General features: G+C 43.5%; 2 protein-coding genes across 5 annotated transcripts; one reads left to right on the top strand and one right to left on the bottom strand.

Moving 5' to 3' along the window:
* Nucleotides 1-414: 414 nt before the first annotated feature.
* si:ch73-43g23.1 lies at nucleotides 415-10636 on the bottom strand. 2 transcript variants are annotated; one of them, XM_031319592.2, is made up of 2 exons: nucleotides 10192-10636; nucleotides 415-9633 (listed from the first exon to the last, which is right to left on the bottom strand). In XM_031319592.2, exon 2 carries the CDS (start codon nucleotides 9552-9554, stop codon nucleotides 1302-1304), a length of 8253 nt encoding a protein of 2750 aa, XP_031175452.1. In that variant the 5' UTR covers nucleotides 9555-9633; nucleotides 10192-10636; the 3' UTR covers nucleotides 415-1301. The 2 variants fall into 2 exon arrangements, with proteins under 2 accessions (XP_031175452.1, XP_031175453.1); XM_031319593.2 differs by having other exon boundaries at nucleotides 415-9654.
* Nucleotides 10637-13724: 3088 nt separating this feature from the next.
* Nucleotides 13725-20000, top strand: rmnd5b (required for meiotic nuclear division 5 homolog B). 3 transcript variants are annotated; one of them, XM_031319329.2, is made up of 10 exons: nucleotides 13725-13902; nucleotides 15520-15696; nucleotides 15924-16066; nucleotides 16146-16283; nucleotides 16488-16588; nucleotides 17026-17192; nucleotides 17426-17591; nucleotides 17838-17940; nucleotides 18031-18185; nucleotides 18656-20000. In XM_031319329.2, exons 2-10 carry the CDS (start codon nucleotides 15558-15560, stop codon nucleotides 18717-18719), a joined length of 1176 nt encoding a protein of 391 aa, XP_031175189.1. In that variant the 5' UTR covers nucleotides 13725-13902; nucleotides 15520-15557; the 3' UTR covers nucleotides 18720-20000. The 3 variants fall into 3 exon arrangements, with proteins under 3 accessions (XP_031175189.1, XP_031175190.1, XP_035859816.1); XM_031319330.2 differs by having other exon boundaries at nucleotides 13736-13858; XM_036003923.1 differs by lacking the exon at nucleotides 13725-13902 and adding an exon at nucleotides 14057-14180.
* The last annotated feature ends 152 nt before the right edge of the window (nucleotides 20001-20152 follow it).

Below are 20152 nucleotides of genomic sequence, written 5' to 3' on the forward strand. Positions count from 1 at the left end.
GCAAAACAAGAAAGAGCTCAGACGCACTTTCTTCTTCTTCTTCTTCTTCTTCTTCTTCTTCTTCTTCTTCTTCTTCTTCTTCTTCTTCTTCTTCTTTCGTTCTGCTTCTTTTTGCAAAGCTGGTATCAAAGCAGCAGCAAGGCAACATTTGATGCATTATAGTGGACATGTCTGGCAATAACTTCCTTTTACACACTTTATCTGCAAAGTCTCTGTATATTTTGTTGTAATTGGATGTCAGACTGTTTAATGGATTATTAAAACTAATATTTGGTTTAATATATCCCACATTGTAGCCTTTTTTATATTGTATTTATGTATACATTTGGTGCATTAATTTAGTTTGCCAATACCAGTGTCTATTATGCACACGCTTCATGTGAAACCTGCTTAAAAAGAGTCACTTAAAATGAAGTCTTTACATTCACTCCCTGTTTTTATTGTCCATTCTAGACAGATCTCCCACTGCTTGGTTTAACATTTGATTATTAAAACCACTGACTTTATAATATTTGACAAAGCATTACAATATTTTCCTGAAAACATGCATTAGACATTGCATAGTTTATTTCTGAAATCAATGCATCTCTAATGAAGTTACTGATTAAACTAACATTTTATAGGAGGGTCTTGCAAGATATTAGCTTGAAAGCCGCAGTATGTATCACTTTACATGACCTGGCTAGTAAATAAATGCAGAGATAGTGAACTATTGAAATAATATGTAGAAAAATAGATGAAGGCCTGACAGAGCAGAGCAACCCAATATGTGACATATTTTATTGGCATTGTAGTTGCAGACATCATGTGCACAAAATCACTCATCCAATAATAGAGAAACACAATAATAAAATAAATATGAGGTTCTTTCAAAACAGAATTTTCAAGTCTTTTTGGAGATATTTGTTGTTAAAGTACACACATCAGTAAATCAGTAAACCTATTGATTTGTAGTGCCTGTGCATTACTGTTGACCGTACAGTATGATGTAAAGTGACAAAAGTTGTAATAGATCATGTTAGATTTAAGTAATAATCTTAAGAACACCTCATAAAAAAAGCCTTACTGTCTTGTGTTTTCAAAACTATTAACTCAAGAATCATATACTGTATATATTGTGCTTTTAAAGCAACCTAAAGCACAGAACAAGCAGCAGCAAATAAACAACAACCAAAGAATTGCTCTCTTCAGTTGCAATGTGAAAACTCAAATAACATTACAGGCTAACATTAGACACCCCCTTCATACACTGTGTATTTAAAACCCAACAGGCTCCAGGAAGGCGGACTCTGTCCTCTATTTCAGGACCTTTTCCCTCCTGTTGGGGGTAGGTTGGGGAGATGTTTGTGGTAATAGTCTGGTGGGGTGGGATTGGGGCTCGCATTCATCCCTGTAGGGACATAATACATACTCTCCAGGTAGCTCTGGTCCAGTGGTGGATGGTTCTGGGGCTCTGGCTTGGACCCCTGACCAGAGGTATTCCTGTAGCTGACCCCAGGCCCACCTGGGTGCATTGTTGCTGCAGCAGAGGCCTCGGGATATCGAGGTGGCTGAGCCTGGGGGTGGGCTTGGGGAGGAGGAGCTGCATAGGGCATGTACTGCGGAGCAGGAGCGTACATGTTGGGGTTGTGGAGAGATGTGTAGGGGGCTGCTGAAGGAGGATACAGGCCTGAATGTGACATTGCTTGCTGTGGGATGAGCACTTCCACATATTGCCCAGTCTCTGGGTCAAACAACATTTTCCTCAGTGGCTGTACAGGCACCTCAATGTAAAAATACTTCCCTGTCTCAGGATCCAGGAGCACTCTGCGAGGTGTCTGTCCATAGCTACTCTCTGAGTACAAACTGGAGCTGTCACCCCCATAGTCAGAGCCATAGGACGGCCCCAGGCTTTGAGGGCCACACAGGTACTGGGGATCCATAGGAGGAAGGCTAGGAGAGTGGCCGTGGCCAGGATCGCTGTAAGGAGCCCCAGCCATGCCTAGTGGCTGATGCTGAGGAGATCTGTGGGCAGGGGGTCGTCGAGGGTCAATATGCTGAGGTAGCTGCAATTGGCGGTCAGCAGGGCAGACCTGCATTAGTGAGGGGTGGGGAGGGCAGGGAGGAGGCTGGTGGAGAGGCTGGTACATGGCCGGTGGTTGGCTTGGACCAAGAGGACTTGATTTGGGAGAGCCAGGCTGGTAGCTCATTGGCTGAGGGTCAGGTCTGCACTGGTGGGGACGGAGAGGGGGGGGCTGGGCCACTGGGTAAGGTAGTGCCTGGCCTGGAGAGTGTGGAGGGGCAGGAGGGGTGATGTTATGGGGGCTGTGGTGATGGTGAGAAGGGGTGAGACCAGGGTGGGAAGGGCAGCTAGCTGTGCAGGAGCAGGGAGGAGGGCGGGAGGAGGGTTGATAACGATTTGACCTCCTGGAAGTCAGATCTGGGAGCATGAGGGGACTGAAGCTCTCTCTTTCATCGTAGCTCGGAGGGTCATCTGAGGCATAAAAACGCAGGTCCTCTGTCCTTTGGGCGCGCTCGCTGGAGAGTGATCTGCAATATGGTTGGTGTGTGTATCCTGGCACTTGTGTTGTGGAAACAGCTGCAGGTTGTTTTGCATTGTTTGACGTTACCGGCATAGCTTGTTCATGATGGTATGCCGTCCTAGGATACTGTGGTTGGCTGTCTGGATCCATAACAGCTGGCTGGTTTGTCTGGTTGGCTCCAGCTGATTCAGGTCCAGGGACAGGCTTTGCTTTTGGGTCAGACACTGGACCTGGAGCTGAGGTTGAACCTGGCCCAGTAGCTGATATTGGAGCTGTAGCTAAGGTTCTGGGTCTTTGTGTATATCTAGAGCTCTGAGGCGAGGCTACTGGCCTTTGCTGCTGACCTCTGTCATGAGATGCCTCTGTCACTGATGGCGCTGTTGACTGGTTTGACAGATTGGAGACGGTGGTTGCTGTTGTTTTACAAGGTGGAGGTTTGAGACTGGATACTGCAGACACAGCTAGTTTTCTTGTATAGTTTGATGTTGATGTGGACTCATTGGAGATCTTTCTGTAGATTGTCGGTGAGGACACTACAATTGTTTGAGGCCTTTCCTCACCTTGTGGGTTTACAGTCGATGTTATTGCTGATGGTCTCTGTGCTTCATTTGGCATTGCTCCTAAATCTGCAGGTTTAAATTTGCAGCTTGGTTTTGGAGGCACCACTGGTTTTTGAGAATTTTTAGCTATAGATTTGACTTCAATGGTTTGGGGCCTGCTGTTTCCTGTAGAGTTTGTGGGCGTCTCTTGTTTTTGTGTTTCTTTAGACAGTGACTTAACCTCAATTGGCTGTGGTCTGAATCTCCTTACTGCGGGGGACTTTGGGGGGAAAGTTGGATCCTGTCTTTTCATTGCTTCAAAATCTCCAAGTTCTTTCTGTTTGGTGAGAGGTGGTGTTTGCTCCTGCGTATTCCTTAGCGGAGAGGCACTTTTTTGCTTTGCTGTGTCCTTTACTGTAGGCTTACTGCTAAGTCCCTCGTCTTCTCTGGTCTTTGTAAGAGTGTCTGTGTTGTCAGATGCCGCTGAGGGGCCAGACGTGGTGGATGAGGAGGAGAATGTCCTCTCTCTATGAGACTCAATCCGAACTCCATCTGAAGGAGTGGTTGTCTGCAGTGGGATCTCTAGGCAGTTCACATGCTTCCGGGGTACACCTTTACCTCCAGTTGCATTCTGGTTGGCCCCCACCACTGCTCCAATGTCAGCTTGGTAACCCTTTTCCTTTAATAACATGGAAACTGAGTGGCCACTGCTACCACGGGTACCGCCAGGGATAGTGGGCCCAGGTGAAGGTGAAGCAGCTGGGTCTTGGAGTGGGGTGGGAATCTCTTCCTGGGCTGGAGATGCAGATGCCTTGGTCTTGCTTGATCCATCCCTTATTAACACTACAGCAGTGGACACCTCTCTTTCCTTATTGGGCAGTTTGGGGAAGCTCCCGAGCATCGGAGGTTTTCGGTCTGTTCTCACTACCACAGGTTTGTCCTCATTGTCTGACACTTTATGCGTTTCTGTCATAGTCTCTTGTGTTTCTGCTGCCATGTTTAGATCATGTTTACATGGCTTTGCAATTGCATTGTCTCCTGTTGTGTAATTCAGTGTGTTTGCATTCAGTGGTGATTCTCTGCCTACCTGTTTGAAGAGCTTTGGAGAGGCCTGGTGTTTGTCACCTGGGTTCTCTAAGTCTTTCTTGCTGCATGACATTTTATTTTTGTCTTCTTTCCAGCAAACAGCCTTGTATTCTATTTGCATTGGCTGTGGACGAGATAGAGGACTTCCTTTGCTCTGAAGACGTGGAGAAAAATGTAGCAGCTTTGAGTCTTTTACCTCCTCTTTCCCCTCCCCCCTCCACTCCTCTCCCCTCTCCTCTCTCCTCTCCCCCCTCATCTCTTGCCTTGCCTCAATCTCCTCCTGTGCTATGACCTCTTCCCTCCTTTCCTCTTTTATTTCTTCCCTCCTTCCCTCATTAATAATGTCCATCCTTTCTTCATCCACATGTGATGGCATTACAGCACTAGTTGCCTTGAAGGACAGATTATATGTATTTTTCACAAGCCGCCTCACATCTCTAACTTTGTGAATGGGGACCTTCATTTTATTATTCCAATTCCCTTCTTCTTCCTCTGTTTTCTCATCTACACCGGCCTCTAGCCTTTCCTCCTTTGTATCTGGCGAAGAAGCCTCAGGTTTGTTTTCTGCTTCAGGTGTGAGACAGACATTTAGAGAGGCTTTCTTTTTCTCCATGGCTTTAAGTGTAATCTCCTGTGTTTGTGACATGAAGGCGCCCTTGGCACCCTGTTGTAGTTGTTTATGGTCCTTTGTGTTTTCACATTCCTGGTCTCTGTTTGTCACCCAGGCCTGCGTGCTGCTGGCTTTAGGGGCAGAAGAAGCTCCAGTGTTCCCTGCAGTGGCATTTGCTGAGTCACCACCTTCCCCTCCGTCCCATGTTTCACTGTCATCTGCTCGTTGTACTCCAGTTCTTGACTGTTTACTATCAAATGGCACTTTCAATTCTGATCTCATTTCAGATCTTGATGAGGTTGCATTCCTGCTCTGAGAATCAGCCTCTTCACTCTCAGTCTGTGAAAAGTTAACACTTCGGCTGCTGCTGGATGAACTTGGCCTGTTACTGGATCTCACTCCAAAGCTTTTTGGTGGTTTGGCTTCATCCTTTGTGCTTGGTTCTGCTCTCACAGGGAGACCCTCAGATGAAACACTATAATCTGACTGAAGACTGGAACTGAGGTTATATGGGTCAGGTTTTGGGGACTCTTTCAGTGGTGCCGCTGCACTCATTGTTGGTGGGCTGTTTTCCTCCAAAGCGGCACTTTCTTTTTCTCCTGCATGCTCAACAGGTTGTTTATCAACACTCTGCATCTTCTTGGACAACACACTCTTGATGAGACAAGTGGCCATCTTGGTTTTAGTGCTTGTTTCATCCAGAGAAGCAGATTTCTGGAGTTTAGATTTTCTTTCATTTTGTTGACTGGGCTCAGGGCTGCGCTCAGAAGGGTAGCATTCTTGCATTGCTGCTGGTGTACTGTGTTGTCTAATGAATGTCTCTCTGGAGTGACTCTCTAGAGACGGGCTTTCCACCATCCCAGGACTACTATTTTCACTGCTTTCATCCTGCTTCCTTTCAGCATCACTCTTTCTTTTCAGCTGGATCTGTCTCTTTGGCACTCCTCTTCTCACTCTCCTGGAGTCCTCTCTTTCCACGGCCACATCTACACACTCAAAGCTGCCCATCTCATGGCGCCTTGATGGATCTAGGCCATCTGAGTAGTATGCAGATGGTTGCTGGAAGGAGAGTTCATCATTGTCCAGCTGTGGAGCAGAACCCCTGAAGTCAGCATAGGCTGGCCATGCGGCACTGACCCCAGCTGGGCTCTCCTGGGTAGATGGTTGAGAAATGTTGGTGGATGAACGGTGGCTGGAGTTGTACATGTCAAGGTAATCTACCTCAGGGCTTGACAGGCTGCGGAAAGCAAAGTCTGTAAACCACTTCACCTCATCGTCTGCTTCATCAAGCTCACTTCCCATGCTGGAGCTGGAACTCCGGCAGGGCCTGTTTGCAGCCACACGTCCAGGAACACTGTTCTTGTTGTGGGGTGCAGGAGGTTGAAGCCGTCTGCCAGGACCACCACCCCTGGTGTCTTGATGGGAAGCAAGTCTAAGCAGGCTATGTTGTTGCTGTCTGGTCGCAAGCAAGCTCTCTGAATAGGAATGCACTGTTGGCAGTCCCTGACGGGTCTCTCTGCTTGTGGGAGCTGTACTGCGACTCGCAGGCCCTTTTCTATTCCTGGCATTGAATGACAGCTCAACCTGTTCCCCTCTGTAACTGACATCCCCCTGCCAACCCTTCCCCTTTTCAGAAACCCGCTCCTCCCTCTTTCTCTCTCTCTCCATCTCCCTTTGCCTCTCCCTTCCTGCCTCCCTATCCTCCTCCAGCTGTATTTCCCTGTCCATCTCGAATTGCCTTCCTTGCTTGACCCAGTGGTCCTGGCTATTATTGTCAACATAAGCAACATTGGGGCTTTCCCTATTTGTCACCGCTTTCTTAAAATTACCACTCGGTGGGGCCGCTACAACCTGAGAGGAGCTACGGCTTCTGTTCTGCCACTGTCTGTATGGTTTCTCAGGGGCTATGATGTGGACAGGTGTAAACCTGGTGAGTGGCGGAGAGGGAGTCCGCCTCCTGTTTACATGGTGGGCCATGTCCTCTGTTATATTCTCTCTGTTTCCACGTTTAACTTTGGTTGACAGCTGTCTTCTCGCAGGCTCAGGTGTACAAGCTGAGCTTTTAGATTTTAATGAGCTGCTGCTTTCAGAAGTAAGGGGATAAATAGTGAACTGAGGCTGTGGGTTTTCCAGTCTCTGCAAAGGTGAGTTAGATGTAGCCCTGTGGACAGGTGAAATGTTTGAACTCCTGTCTTTAGAGACAAGGAGATTAGGGGAGGGAGACTTGGTTTCAATGGGGGGATTATTATAAGTGTCTTCTTTCTGAACAAAAGTGGGGCTAATGGTTTGTTTTTCCTCTGGGAGGGAGACTAAACTCAAGTGATCTTGAAGGTTAGCTTCCTTTGGTGTTGCGTCTCTCTCTGTGCGTTGTTGTTTCAGTGAGCTCTCTACCTTTTCCTCAGCTAAGAAAGGTGAAGTAGATACAGGTGACTGAACTGCCACCACTGGTGAACTGCTTTTGATTTCAGCTACAACAGATTTTTCTGCCCTGTCTAATTGAAATGAGGGTGACACACTCTCTTCTGCCAAATGTGTGGGGTATTGTGTTTCTGTAATATCAGCTGAAGTGGAATCCTCCTCAACCTCAGGTGTATTTCTTAAAGAAGGAGTGGGCTGTTTATACTGAGGGTTGTACTCAGTGGAGAGGGTTGCTGGTGAACGCTGCTGATACTTCTGCTCAGGAGATGGGGCCACTGGTGATGGCTCTCTACTTCTTTGCTGAGGTGATGGACTTTGATATTTTTCCGATGAAGGGGTTTGATACCTTGGCTCAGGTGAGGGAGTGTGATGCTTTGGCTGAGGTGAAGGTGTTTGATACCTAGCTTGGTGCGACAGAGTTATTTCAGGCTGCAGGACAGAGCTTGTGAAGCCTGATATATAAGGTGAGTCTCTTGGTGAACCAGTGGACTCTGCTATACTGCTCTGTATACTGTCCCTGCTTGGGGTAGGGCTCCTTGCTTCAGGGGACACAAGTGTCCTATCAGGCTCAGGGGTGGAGAGACGAGAGAGCTCAGGAAATGGGGGAGTGTCCCTGTCCTCGGGCTGAACAATGGAGTAAGAAATCCCTGTGATGTGAGGGGATGAAGTGAGGCTTCTTGATGAGTCAGGGTCAGAGTCAGGGTGAAGCTCTAGGAAAGGAGACACTGATGTTGTCTCCACTTCAGAAGACCACTCTCGCCTTCTGACCACAGGTGAGGATGCTGTAATCCGGATTTCAGGTGAGGGAGCAGTATGTCTGTGCTCTATGGAGGAGCTGTTGTTCGTAACTTCAGGCGATGGAGATAAACTGTAACTTACCACAGGCGAAGACACCTGGGTCCTGCTTTCAGAAGGTGTTGAAATGTGTCTTATTTTACGTGAGGGGCTGGGAGAGGGAGTTCTTGTCCCAGTCTTAGCCGGAGGAGAAGCGCTGAGCAGGCCAGGTGAAGGAGCTGTGTGTCTTAATTCAGGTGAGGCACTACTCTCCACAAGCTTAGGAGATGATGCTATTGAAATGACAGGTGAGGGGGGGGTGTATCGTGGGGCAGGTGTAGACCCAGTACTAACAGGTTCAGCTGATAACCTTGTATCTTGGCTCTCAGGAGTAGTCGTGGTGTCTTTTCCTGCAGTGGAAGGATCAGAAATCAGCTCAGAGGTGTGGGTACAATCTTTGATATCTGGTGTGGAGCCTCTGCTGAGGAGATCAGGCAGGGAGACCCTCTCTCTTTGCTCAGAAAAAGGAGATGATGCTTGAGAATTAGGAGAGTAGGGCCTATTCTTCAGCTCAGGGGAGGCCAGTGTTTCTCTCGACTGGGATGATGACTCTCTACTACTGTGTGAAGGTAAAGGAGATGAAAGGGTGGATCTGGATTCAAAGTCGGATTCTGTTAAATCGAGAGAAAAATCTTTGGATGTGGCCTTAGGTGAGGGACTGCTGTGTTGATTTAAGTAGCTACTCTCTGGCTTAGGCGAGCCGCGTGCGACTCTGAACTCAGGTAACGATTGGGTGTTCACTAATTCAGAGGAGGAGGAGCAGAAACAGTTCCTAGGCTCAGGGGAGGGACTTGGAGATAAAGACTGATGCGATGGACTGTAATGTCTAACTTTGACAGTGGGAGTGGTTCTCCTTGGTTCAGTGTCTGAATGAGCTTGTCTAGAACTAGTTGAGGATGGAGAACATCTTTTTTCAACTGAGGAAGAAGACAAGGATGACGCCCTTCCCTCTGTGCTGAGGATAGAGGGGCTGTTATATCCAGGAGAGGGGGTGCTCTCACCAGTGTTAAGGACTTCAGATGATGGGCTAGCTGTACTAAGCTGAGGTACTGGTGATTTGCTTTTTGTCTCTAAATTTGGGCTACTGTCCTCAGAAACCTCTGGATGTCCTGAGCTCAGTCCCTCACCCTCTGTCTGCCTCCTCTCTGAAGACTCACTCTGCAACAGGGGGGTGTGAAGCCTTTCTCTTGAATCTTCAAAGCCCTCCTCTCCTTCACTGGAGCCTGGTGCAGTGTGGTAAGAGCCCGAGTCGTTCAGATCATCCACCAGAGGTGATGCAGCAGCTGTCCAGTCCACCTCCCTCTGGGAAGGGAGAAAAGCCACTACAGCAGGGCTGCTTGAGAGCGAGGGCGACTCACAATCGTCTCCAAAAATGTCACACAGGCAGGTGGTCTCGGAAATGGCACTGCGCTGACTAGGGACGTTGATGATGTCGAAGATTTCAACGTGGTTGGGGGTGCCGTCACGATGGCACAGGGAATAGGTGTGGCGGGGTGCACTGCGCAGGAAGGAGTAGCTGTCCCCCTGGAGAGTCCAGCTGTCCATCGCTCGTCCACAAGCTCCAAATTTTCACTGCGGCCAGTCCAGTCTCCTCCTCTACTCTGCTCTGGGCTCTGTTCCTGGACTGGAAATCAGATATGGTCATCTGGAAGATGTGTAGCTTATTCATTTATATCACCAGTAACACCAATGAATATCATTGAGAGGCAAAAGCTTATTAATAGCAACTATAGATTCTAAACTGTGCATTGTTTCTGTTTTGTTAGCTTGCCAACAGCAAATTTAGCTTTTAACCCTCAAATGTTCTGAAAATACCAGCAGTAGGCTACACAGAGATATTGTAAACTTCCAAAAGGGGTTTAGAATGTAAATATAACTGTCACTATGCCCTTAAGAGCAAGAAAAAAGCGGTAGCAAGCAACATGAAATTAACACAACACAATACAAAAGTTGAAACCATAAATTAAAGCTCACAATATTTCATGTAGACATTATACATTTTTTTGTTACAATTACAAAGACTCAGATTTATTCATCTTACATATGGAAACTGACAATGGTTAAATTAGCTCTGCCAAATACATGCCCTTTATCTAAACCTTCCACATTGCCTTGGTGTAGGACTGACTAGAGATCCTGCTCCTCGTGCAAGCAGAGAAAGACAGATTGATTGGTACTGTACCTTTGGCCAATGATGAGGCTTTCCCAAGTGCATGGAGTTCCTCTGTGTTGCAATATCTGCCCCTCATTCACCAAACTGTCTCTCAAAATCCACAGCACATTCCTCGTTTACAAGACCTCTGTGAATTTGTCGATCCAGGACTGAGCAGCTCTGCACAGTCTGGCAGAGCCACACTGGCTAGACAACTTCAGGATGTAAAAGGCACTGCCATGTTAGACTTGAATAGAAAAAGCAATGAGGGGCATCTCACTCAGACCCATTACATCCTCTAATGCTCCAATCTCTATTTCTGCCCCTCCCCTCCAAGCTGGCCTGGGGGAAACTGCTTACAGAGTAACCTAGATCTTCTTTCTTCTCCAGACTGGGGTTTGGTTGGACATTGGCTTTCCTGTGTGAGCTGGGCTAGGGGGCGGCGCTGGGCGTGAGTGGGTTTATAGTTAGCAGCAGGTGCTGATTCGGCCAGGACAGATGAGTGTGCCTGGAATCTGACACTTAGAGCCAGATCAGTCACAGGGCCCCTCTATATATAGCCCAGTACTGTCAGGGCCAGATAGCCATAGCTTTAGCTGTTTGCCTGGGAATGCTGGTGTGGAAAGAAAGGGGAAATACAAAGCTTGAAGTACAGCCCACATTGTCCACTTAACCTCTACATATGAGGTTATACTTGTTATACTATTACTAACATGAAGGATGTGGTTAATGCTTATATGTGTGTGTGTATGTACGCGTGTATATGTGTGTGTGTGTTTGTTTGTGTTTGTGTGTGTGTGTGTGTGTGTGTGTGTGTATATATATATATGTGTGTGTGAATGCTACTGTAAAGTGTATCTGTGGTACAACAGGTCAAAGGTTAACATAGACCATCCAACTTTGACAGCTCACATGCAGAACTCCTGCACTGCAAGGTAACTGACAACACTTGGTAAGTTTCTCTCACATCTTTTAGGTCAAGTTTTTCCTTTTCTTGTCTGGATATTTTACGTTTCAGGATCACCACAGCCAATTATTATTTTTTGTTTCAAATTCACATTTGAGCTTTCCTGTCAACACATGCCAGACGTTTGATCAAAAGGGATCATGGTATTTTACTGTACTTATTATTGTTGCTACAATAGCAGTACCCTTTGAGCCACATTGTTACTGTCTGGGCATGTTTAATGGTAGGGAGCTTGTATAAGCCCTCTGTCCCTAACCTAATACCTCATGAGATTACCATTCATTCTCAGTCATTAAGTCACTCAGGGCAAGCCAATGGAAAATCTTTGATTGCAGCCCGACTGAATGTTGCATAAAGCTGAGGGTATATTATGTCAGTTATATCAAGCTCTTAACACTGAAAAGTCAACTATCCATTATATGTATGGCATCATACATATGTAATTTGGCCCCCCTTTTCTGTCTGAAGTATCATTGCCTCAAGTGCACACATTATAGGTGTGGCTAGCCAAAATGGGAACTGATGCAATGACCTTGTTGGATGGCTCTATTCACAGAGCTATAACATTAATAGCATTATTTTTACATAATTAACTCAGTTTAAACACATTATTGTTTATAGACCTTTCAGAGATATCTTGTAAATGGTTTCATATTTCTAACGGCATGACAAACATACATTATCATCCCTCTGAACTCTTATGAGGCAATAAAGAGAGGATGGATGATATGATTAGAACTCATAGAGTAAACTGGTATACACTATTTCATTATGTGTTAAAAATAAACACAGAGATCACTTGAAAAACAGAGTGAAAGTGTAAAACATAAAGTTTTAAAGGTTGGAAAAGACAACATGCATGCATGTGTGTGCTGGATATGAGATAGTGTGATCTAAAGTGCATTGACATGCTGATAAATTTGAACCTATGTGGCTATGTCAGCACAGTAGACTGGAGGAGGAGTCATAGGGAAATAATGATGAGCAGCTCAGCAATGGGGAGCTTTAGTCTACATCACTGATAGATTAGTCACGCCAGCTTGCTCAAGTCCAAAGACCTCACCCACTCTCAGCAATGCAACACATACCATTAAGCTGTGCATAAACAATATGCTGTGTGGGCATCTATAAGCGGACAAACAACCTTCTAAATCAACGGGCTTGGCAGAGAGGCTGATGCTCAGCAGCCACATGTGGAGCCAATGCACTGTTATCCCAAATTAGTTGACTTTACTAGGAATGTGCATGGAAGTTTTTACAAAAGATGAAACTTATCAGGTCAAGTTGTATTAACGCAGAGCGGTAAATTGATGCAGTAGACAAATCAAGTTTACATTAGTAGTCATTACTAAAAATCATTAGTAAACATAAATATTTTTTTCTGGAGTCATGTTGTCTAAAATAAGCATGTTAAGTTAAAGCTTTAGTGCGTAACTTTTTAACGTCACAAAAAGTTACATTACATTCATTACATTCAAGTCATTGCCGAATGAGTTGCTACAAAGCTAATTAAGATAACAGCTCCACAAAACTCTCTGTATTTCTTAGTATGGCTATGTTCAGAAACTGGTGTCGTCTGGCAAATCGCGGGCAGAAAATCAAGTGAAGATAATGACCTCTTCTGAAGAGTTCATCATGTTTTATCAATCCTCCGTGTCCTCCTTGGCTACTAGCAACTGCGTGGAGGAGGGGTGGGGGTGGTGCGCGATCACGGAAGGCTTGTATCAGGTGGATGCACCGACAGTTTTGTTGTCATTACTAGAATTCCTCATGGTGGGGAGACAGAAACTACGCACTACAGCTTTAAACAAATATAAAATATTAGGATACTTATCACTACTAACAAATTCATTCGTTTATATTAATATTGCTCATTTTCCTTTATGACAGTATGACTTCAAGAACAATGTATTCAATACATGTATTCTTTATTCATATTAAAAATAACCATTATTGTCAGCCCTATTAAAAAAATATCAGCTCCATCTCAACCAACTACAAGAATAAAATGCTGCTTAAACATGAATGCATGAGTAATAATAATCTAATGCAATAAAATAGTACTTATTATTATACTATTATTATCTATACATATTTTATTTAATATATTATATTATGGTATGACATTAATACTATATACACTCACAGGGGCAATTTAATCCTTTTGATCCTTTAAGCACATTTTCCTGAGAATATGTTTTCTTGAGTGTTTTGGAGTATTTCTACTTAAGTAAATGATCTGAATACTTCCTCCACCACTGCTAATATTAGCAATATTTATATATTTATGCTATATTTTCAGTCCACTACATTTCATAATGAAACATGTATCTTTTACTACACTAAATAGAGTTGACTGCTATTACTATGACTTTACATACATTATATGATTGGCTTAAAAAATATAATGCATTTAGAGATGGAACTACCCAATACCATATAAAATAGTTACAATTGGCTCTATATTGACCATAACATTAAAATGTTGTTTACATGGTGACACATAAGTATCCTTTCTCTGCCAACCTTTAACGTATACGTTGTGACAGCTTCAAAACGCCTGTGTGCAAGAGAGAAATCTGATTCAAGTGAAAATCATAATGTATGCTAAGAGGTGTAATTGTTTGATGTCGCAGAGAAAATTACTTTTATTATGAAATGTCCAGTTAAGGCAGAATGCGACACAGGAAGATCCGCATTACGACTGCTGGTGAAGTGTTGCCATAACAGGCAAGTGGCTAACGCTAATGTTTGCTAACTAATTAGCAGGATAGGTGAGTGGCGTTTATTCAAACATATCTTATAATTCAGTTAAGGGGCGACAGATGTTATAAGTGTTGGGGTAATGCAAAATAATGTAGACAAGCGGGTTGTCATTCTCTCCTGAAATTACTCCGACCATGTCAGTCGGCAGCTGGCTAACATCAACTAGCTAAGTAGCTGCTAGCAATAGCGAGCTTCTGTAGCTAGCCAGCCACTGTGATACCGTTTGTTTATGTTAGCTTTGCGACACCTTGATTTTCTAAATTACCGCATCGAATCAAAATACATGGTTAGTAGTTTTAGACACTTCGTATTTATCATTGTTCGTAAGTGATAAAAATACGAAATGTGGTATTTCACTATTGGAATATAAATGTAGTTTGCTTATGTTAGTTAACGTTAGCTGTATTGCGGTAACGTTAACTGCTAGGTGGACATTTTCTGTATCCAGCTTATAAGCAGTGAGTTACAGCAAAGCAATGCCTATCAATAATTTGATGTTGTTCTAACAAGAAAGTAATACTATCTGAATGCAGACCAGCTGCTCAAACAAAATCCCAGATCCATATTTTCTTTCGTTGCCTGATTCTTAAATTATACCTTCGTATTGTTGAGACTCTAGTGGCGACTAACGTTAGCTAGTAAACACCAGGCCGCAGAGTGCACTGTGCGCCTACGTTTAACGTTGTTAAGGCCTTGCTAGTTGTTGGCAGTGTTAACACCAGGCCAAACTTTTCATCAGGGCAGTACTGGGACGGTTTACCTTTTTCTTCTCTTGATAAAAAAAATTAATGTCTTGTCCACCAGCTGTCAAAGGTCCTTTTAAAACATTGTACCTCAGCGCTTGGGCTGTCAGCTGTGTGACAATCATGGGGCTGTCAGTATGATATCAGTTTTGTCAAATGCTGCAGGTATGTGATATTGAAATAATGGAATGTGATCCTACATCTTACTATAGGTTCACAATCCAAATTTGTAGAATTTTATGTTGTGTTGAATCCACTGCAGCAAACTACAGAGAAAAAAAAAACATGAATTGTGTGAGACTGACTAATACATCACCTGGGCTAATATATCACTATTGGCATGCCTGTTGGCCGGTTGCTAGTTTAGAAACAGTCTTGCCATTACGTTGCACTGACAAGTTTATTTTTCAACATTAAGGGGGTCCCGTCTAGTACATTTTGGTCACAATTCTTAAAAAACTAATTTAAAGGGATTGTTATAAAAAAGTATATGCTTTTGTATTTAGGTAAAAAAAGAACTTCATTGATTAGTTGATTGACATAACCTAGTTACAGCTTCTCAGATGTGAGGACTTGCTGTTTTGTCTGTGTTTTTTGTAATCGTAAACTGCATATCTTTGGGTTTTGAGCTGCTAGTCGGACAAGAAATGCAAAAAAAAAAAAAGCCGTAACCTTGGGCTTTAGGAAATTCAACATTTTTCAACATTCTTTGATCGTTGATGAAACAACTAATTGAGAAAATAATTGGCACATTAATCTGCAATGAAAATATGTTAGTTGCAGCCCTAAAAAAAAAATTCTAAATAACATATGTTTTATTGTTATATTACTAGTTCACTGACTTTGACTTGAATCTTTCTCTGTTTTTATTCTTAAATCTAGGTGTTGTTGTTTTGTGTGTGAGCGTTCCAGTCCGAACCATGGAACAGTGCGCGTGTGTTGAGCGGGAGCTGGAGAAAGTGCTTCATCGCTTTGTAATGTACGGCCACCAGTCTGAGGAGAGGCTAGACGAGCTCCTGCACAGTGTCTGTGAGATACGAGGACAGCTAGTTGCTTTTGGTAAGAAAAAACTGATGCACACAAAGACTGAACACTATGAAGACATAATATGTATTATTATATTAAGTGAATTGGATTTTATGTTCATAACCGTTTTAATTTCTTTGTATTTAAATTACAATGATGTTTTGTTAGTTTGCTTTATTCGTGCTGTATCATAATTGATCATCAGGCACATATTATTGTAGACATGCAGAGTGAAGGCTTTTTCTTTTTGCCTCTTGCAGGAGTACAAGATGCAGACTTATCAGTCCTATCCCAGACTATGGCACAGTGTTGTAAGAATATCAAAGAAACAGTTCAGATGCTAGCCTCCCGACATAAGGACATCCACGGCAGTGTGTCAAAAGTGGGCAAAGCCATTGACAGGGTAAGGACAGGTGGCAATGTTCTTCAACATTTTATCATTTGGCCTACATATACTTAACCTCTGATATGCTTCTCTGCAGAATTTTGATGCAGAGATCAGTGCCGTGGTGGCAGAGACGGTGTGGGACACCCCAGAGAGACAGAAATACCTGAGTGAGACCATTGTGGAACACCTGTACAGACAAGGGATGCTCAGTGTAGCAGAGGATCTTTGTCAAGTAAGTAACCGTGAAGCCTTCAAAATGTTTTTGATGTGAACGCAACCTAAACCTAACCTAGAGATCCCTTTCTGAAAAGTAGCAATGCGAATGAATTAAAGCAACATTATGGGACTTTACATCTAGCGTAATCCTTGTTTTTTTTGCCAGGACAATTAATGTAAGACCTCTTGATAACTTAAAATACCTGTGTCTGTTTTCTAGGAGTCTGGTGTAGTCATAGATATGAGTATGAAGCAGCCTTTCCTGGAGCTGAACAGAATCCTTGAAGCTCTGAGGATGCAGGACCTCAGGCCGGCACTAGAGTATGTAGACCATCTTTGTAAAGAGAATGAAATGACTATTTTCACACACAGAGACTGACATTTTAGCTTTACGTTAAAATTCGCTACAAGAAGTACAAAAACCTTTGTCAGTACAACGTAGCACGGGAAACATGAGCATACACGAGAAAGTTGTTTCGTAGTTGCAAAAATACTTAAGCTACTTTTCCCATCTGGCTGACTCCTCAAACTTTGGGGAACTCTCTGGGCACTTAGTAGAAGTTACCACGTTTTATAAAGCCCAAATATGCTGAAAAATGTCTATTTCTATTGGGATTAGGTTTACTTTGGTTTGACATGTCACTTTTGAAAACATAATGATGATTGAAAAAAAAAAAAAACTCCCTCTAGGGTGTTGATCGCTATATTATAAGCGTCAACATAGGTGTCTGTACTTATTCATGTCTGTGCCTTCTTAGGTGGGCTGTGACGAATCGGCAGCGCCTTTTGGACCTGAACAGCAGTCTAGAGTTCAAGTTGCACCGCTTGTACTTCATCAGCCTGCTCAGTGGGGGAATCAGCAACCAAATGGAGGCTCTGCAGTATGCCAGGCACTTCCAGCCCTTCGCCTCTCAGCACCAGAGAGGTAGACACTACACAGTGGCATCCTTGTGACATTCCTGACACAAACACACAAAGATGCTAAACTTGGGCTGTGTTTCACTGTTTTTCTTTAAATTTGGAAGAATTTGAGGCTCTCGCAACAATTTGGGAGTTGTATAATAGCAACCAAGAAGGAATGAAAGTGTTCTTAAGGCAAATACTACGTGGTTATTCTGAGGCTTACCTGTTCCACACCTGTACTTTTTGTCCCTGCAGATATTCAGATTCTGATGGGTAGTCTGGTGTACCTGCGTCATGGCATTGATAACTCTCCGTACCGCAGTCTGCTGGAGACAAATCAGTGGGCCGAGATCTGTAACATCTTCACCAGGGACGCCTGCGCTTTACTGGGTCTCTCTGTAGAGTCTCCACTCAGTGTTAGGTTAGAAAACCACGGACAACACACAAAACATCTTCTCGGAGTTCCTTTTAAAATTCTTTACATTTATATCAAAGTTAAGACTAAAGTTAAAACAATGTATCAGTATATTTGTTTTTCAGTTCAGGATGAAGTTTAAACTGTGCCATTGCATTGTCATCACCTTGTTGTCTTATTTAGGCCTGTATGCTTAAAAGATTTCAACTACAGTCAAACTCGATCAATGCTGCCATGTCGATTTCTCTGCAGTTTTGCATCAGGCTGTATGGCCTTGCCAGTGCTGATGAACATCAAGCAGGTGATCGAGCAGAGACAGTGCAGCGGAGTCTGGACGCACAAAGATGAGCTGCCTGTAAGTCCCTCTGAATTTCCAGACGACGTCTAGCGCTCCTTTCCATTCTTATTCACCATGTCATGATTTCCATCATGTCTATTCCTGTAGATTGAAATTGACCTCGGGAAGAAGTGCTGGTACCACTCTGTGTTCGCCTGCCCGATCCTCAGGCAGCAGACCTCAGAGAGCAATCCTCCCATGAAGCTCATCTGTGGCCACGTCATCTCCAGAGATGCCCTCAACAAACTGACTAATGCTGGGAAGTAAGTCAGCAATACAGGCCAGTTGATTGCTAGAGATGTGCAGGATAAGGTTGTGTATATTGTTAGAAAATCACACTTACAGGAGGGCTAGCAAAACATGGACGTTGTGAAACGATTACTGGTGGTTTCTTGCATTAAAAAAATGTAATTCAGCCGAGCAACTTCACAGTTTCTAGGAAGGGACACTTTTCAAAATAGTCCCACAGCGATAATACAATTTCGGCAGAAAAGGCAAGCACGTTTTTAAGCCTACATTAATGTGGTGAAATGAATGGAAACCAGTGGCTTTCTATAAATTAGGAAGTCAATCCAAAAATGAAGAGTTCATTTTAGAAAATGGGCAGCTGTATAAAGCGTACAAGATTTATCAGCCAAAATAACTGATATGGTCTATTAATACTAACAAACCACACAGTGTAACATCCTGTTCCTGCTCTCCTCTCCTCCCCTCCCCTCTGTCTCGTCCTCAGGTTGAAATGTCCGTACTGCCCCATGGAGCAGAATCCGTCACATGCCAAGCAGATCTACTTTTGATACCGCACACTTTCTTCATGAGTAAGGATGAAGTTCCCTGGAGCTCTTTGCATTTCCAGGACCATTTGCTCTGGCCCTTTTCCTCTGTCCCTGGCCTCTTGGCCTGTTATTGTAAGCATTAAGGTTTTATCCCAGTGCTCCTTTGGACAGCCTTGGCCATCCCGTAACCCACCTCGGACCCTCCAACTTTGCGTAGTATACAGAGTCCAGCGAGGATGGTCCAACTACAGCCTGTAGTAGAGTGAGGAGTCTGTCAGTAATGAGAACATCCTCACGAAGAAGCACCTCTTAAAAAGGTTCATTCATTGAAACTCATTTGCAAATGCCTGCAGAGTTATAGGCGTATCTTTTTAAAGTAAGTAATACTTTATAGTGTTTGTTTTTCTCTGCTTTATCAACTGAGTTGGATGACTGCTTCTTTTTTTTCCTCCTTTTTTTTTGTGACTGAAGCAGTTGAATGATTATGGATGGGTGACTGTGGGTAAATGGTATAGATAGGCAGTTTCTGATTTCAGAATGATAATAAACTTCTATTATACATGAGAAAAACCACAGAAAAACAAACTGTGTTGAAGGTTTATTATTTGCTGGTGAAGGGAACTGTGGAGGTCTCTCTTGATTGTGACCCATTGCTCCTCCATAATGTAATAAAGGCCTCACGTAGCTTGAAAGTCACTGTTGGCTGATGTATCTGTTTGATCAGTAAAACAATTAACTCACAATGGTGGAACAGCATTTTTATTTCCTTTTTTTTTAATTTTATTTTTTTTGTGACTGACTGCACCAGCAAGATTTTCCTCATTGTAGAAGCCATTTGTCTTGTTCTATGTATGTATTTAACAAACCGTGACAAAAAGGAAACAAAAAATATATACTACTGTGAAATGTGCTTTGTTTCTATTTTTCATTGCAACTGCCACAACGGCTCATGTAAAATAGTGAATTTAACTGAACGGCAACATGCATAATCAACACTACTGCGTAACTAACAGAACTATCGACTCAACAGTTCACATCACATCACGGTGGTGCCATCGCCACACTCTGCCCTGCATTGTGTATCCTAAGCTTGCAAGCCATGTGATTTGGAGATGTAAAGTGGTGTGATGGTAGCCGTATGGTCTGACTTGCAGTGACTAGGCTTGTGATTCAGCTTTAATCGTCGTGGGTGGGGACGTCCTCTCTGATCATTGTGGCTGTTGTTTTAATATATACTGAAGAAAAATGCCTCTGCTGCATAGCTTTTATTTGAGATGGAGACAGAACAGAAACATTAAAAACCATACATTTCCTCAGGGCTCATTGTAACAGTTCATACCACACTTTGCAGTTAGTATTAAAGTTGTACATTTATATAAGGAGTCTTGAACAGAGATATTTCACTGGTGAGGCTGATAGTTTGGGTGTGATTAAAGTTTGTATGTATTGTTAAG

Source organism: Sander lucioperca, chromosome 1 (genome assembly GCF_008315115.2).
Source record: "Sander lucioperca isolate FBNREF2018 chromosome 1, SLUC_FBN_1.2, whole genome shotgun sequence".
In the NCBI taxonomy this organism is placed as follows: Eukaryota; Metazoa; Chordata; class Actinopteri; order Perciformes; family Percidae; genus Sander; species Sander lucioperca.